The 2,866-nt window shown below is 37.9% G+C and overlaps 1 protein-coding gene across 1 annotated transcript; it reads right to left on the reverse strand.

Moving 5' to 3' along the window:
- Positions 1-1,099: 1,099 nt before the first annotated feature.
- LOC133814598 (uncharacterized) lies at positions 1,100-1,708 on the reverse strand. The gene has a single exon (XM_062247537.1). The coding sequence runs from the start codon at positions 1,706-1,708 to the stop codon at positions 1,100-1,102; it is 609 nt and encodes a 202-aa protein (XP_062103521.1).
- Between the last annotated feature and the right edge of the window lie 1,158 nt (positions 1,709-2,866).

The raw sequence follows: 2,866 nt of genomic DNA on the forward strand, positions 1-2,866 counted from the left end.
TGTATCGCCCTGCTTTGGAGAAGATGGGATTGAACATTCGGCACCTGAAGCCCTGCAATACCTCCCTTTACGGATTTACAAGGGATTCAATACAGCCCCTAGGTGCAATTGAGTTAGTCCTCACCATGGGGGAACAGCCCAGGCAAACCACCATAATGGCAAACTTTGTCGTGGTGGATTGCGCCTCAGCCTTCAATGCGGTATTAGGGAGACCCTCCCTAAGAGAATTGAAGGTGATAACTTTTTTGTACCACTTAGCTATGAAGTTCCCAACTCCCGGGGGAATAGCAAGCGTGAAAGAAGAGCAGAAGGAAGCGAGAGAAAGTTATAACACATCCCTCCGCGCGGCCACAAAGCCATCGGTGCCTATGGCAATGGTTGTGCATGAAGGTGCGAACCCAAACGAGTTGGACCCACGAGTCGCGAAAGAACCTAGAGTCGAGCCAGTAGAGGAGTTGGAAGAAGTCACGGTCATGAATGAGCCATTGAGAAAGTTGAAGGTAGGAAGAAACCTTACGGGTATCGTGAAGGATAAGCTAGTAGAATTTCTGAAAGCCAACCTCAACGTATTCACCTAGAGTCACGAGGACATGGTAGGAATAGACCCATCAGTCATGTGCCATCACTTAAACATCGACCCAAAAGCAAGGTGATAACTCTACAAAATAGAGTTATTTTACCATCTTTTATGTGCTAATTGTTGCTTAATTCTTGAGTTTTTAATTGATTTATTAAGTTTTTAAGTAATTTTGAATTTATTAGGTTTATTTTGATTTTATATATTTTTGTGTGTTTTTATAGTTATTTTGTTGTAATATATTGTAGTTTAATTATTTAAATTATTGTAGTTTAATTTGTGGTAAAAAAATGTTATATTATTGAGCTTAAGTGTTAAATATAATTAAGTTATAATTAATATTTTCAAAAAATTAAATTGATTTTTTTATTTTTTTTTTTATGAACAAAGAATATTATTAACAAACCAAACCAAATACAAAAACAGCTCACAAAGAACTCAAAAACAGAAACAGCTCAAAAGGAGCCCAACAAACCGAGACAACCAACAGAACAGCTCACAAAGAGCCCAGCAAACAGAAAATTACAACAGATTCAGGCTTCTAAGAAAAACAATGTCAGTGCTCTTCATCTTAGCCTTAGACAAACTAGTAACTCTAGCCTTAATACTATCTTGGACCAGAGAAACAGCCTTGCAAACAGACATTGAAAAGGAGTTAAAAACACACTGGTTTCTGTTCCACCAAACCAGATACACAGAAGCAGCTAACCCAGCAGCAACTATCTTCTGCTGAAGACTCTTTGGCTTCCCCTCCATCCACCTAATCCAATCCTGGAAACAAGCAGGCCAAATCAAACTTCCCAGCCAGTTAGCCACACCTTTCCTCACTTGATAAGCAAACTGACATTGAAAAAATAAGTGCTCATGACACTCCTGCTGCACTTCACAAATTGGACACAGGGAAGAAGTCAGCTGCATATGGCACTTCAATAAATTGTCCCTGGATAAAAGATGCTTCAAGGAAGCTTGCCAAAGAATAAACCTGTGTTTAGGCAAGGACAAGCTACACCAGATAACAGAAGCCGAAGGCACCTTATCTCTATTCATCAGCTGAAAATACATCTTACTGGTTTTAAATTTGCTGTTAACTATAGCTTTATCTATCATCTCCTTGCTAATGAATGCCCTCATCTTGTTTAGCTTATGCCAATACCAGCTCACGTCAGATTGAATATTATACTCCCAAAAGCAATGAAAATGATGAAAAAAGATGGCATTTTTGTGAAGAATAGCAAAGGAAATTGGTATTTTCCCAAGCAATTTGGGCCCATTAGCACAAGGCCCAATGCCAAGCTTCACCAAGCATCTCACATGAGCATTTCCTTCTCCCCAACGTGACATGAGCATTTCCATCAGCCTCCACCTTCAACTCTCCCACTGCTGCCACGTGTCCACCAAAGTCACCCAAGCTTCAGTCATCAACACAACATTCAGCACCTCACATATGCACTCAACCCTCCAGCATCAATGCATCCTTCGGCCCTGCCTCCAACGCCCAGCAGCCCATTTGGGCCGAAGACACCTGCAAGCCCAAACCGTGGGCCTGCCTTCTCCTCTGCCTTCTGCTGCAGCTCACTCATAGCTCCCACCTGCCACAAATCAGCCAGCCACTTTGCCATGCATGCCATTTTTTTCTTGAGCCCATAATTTGTACTCTTGTCCTTTATATTCAAAAATTCCATTTTTTACCCCACTTTCTACACATTTTACCCCAAAACATAATTATTATACCCTATAATTTACCCCTATTTGCCATATTATAATTAATTAAATTAATTTAATCAATTTAATTAATTTAAATTGATTATTTTAATACCTCATTTTTGGCTATAAATAAGGGATTTGGGGTGTCATATTTTGGGGGAAGGGAGGTTACTATACCATAATTTCTACACATTCAAAACCTCTCAATTCTCTTCATCTTTTTCTTCTTTTTGGTTACTTTCTATGTAATTTTAGAGGAAAATTTTGGGGGTTCATCCTCCAAATTTTCCTATTTATGTTTGTAATTTTTAGTTTGTATTTGCTATTCTAGTTATGTGTTTCTAATCTTTTTAAGATTATTAAGGTGATGATGAAACATTATGTAACTAGATAGTATTTATTTTGTATGTTGATTTCTCATTTTGTGCAATAAAGTTTATGGAATTTTCTTCTTCAAATATCTTATTTCATCTTAAATATCATGTATTTTGGATTGTTAGCACATATTTAAACTTTGTTCTTCATTAGTGCAAATACATAATATTCTTTGTGTAAGATGTGTCATTAAATTGTACACATCCATGC

Source organism: Humulus lupulus, chromosome 2 (assembly GCF_963169125.1).
Source record: "Humulus lupulus chromosome 2, drHumLupu1.1, whole genome shotgun sequence".
In the NCBI taxonomy this organism is placed as follows: Eukaryota; Viridiplantae; Streptophyta; class Magnoliopsida; order Rosales; family Cannabaceae; genus Humulus; species Humulus lupulus.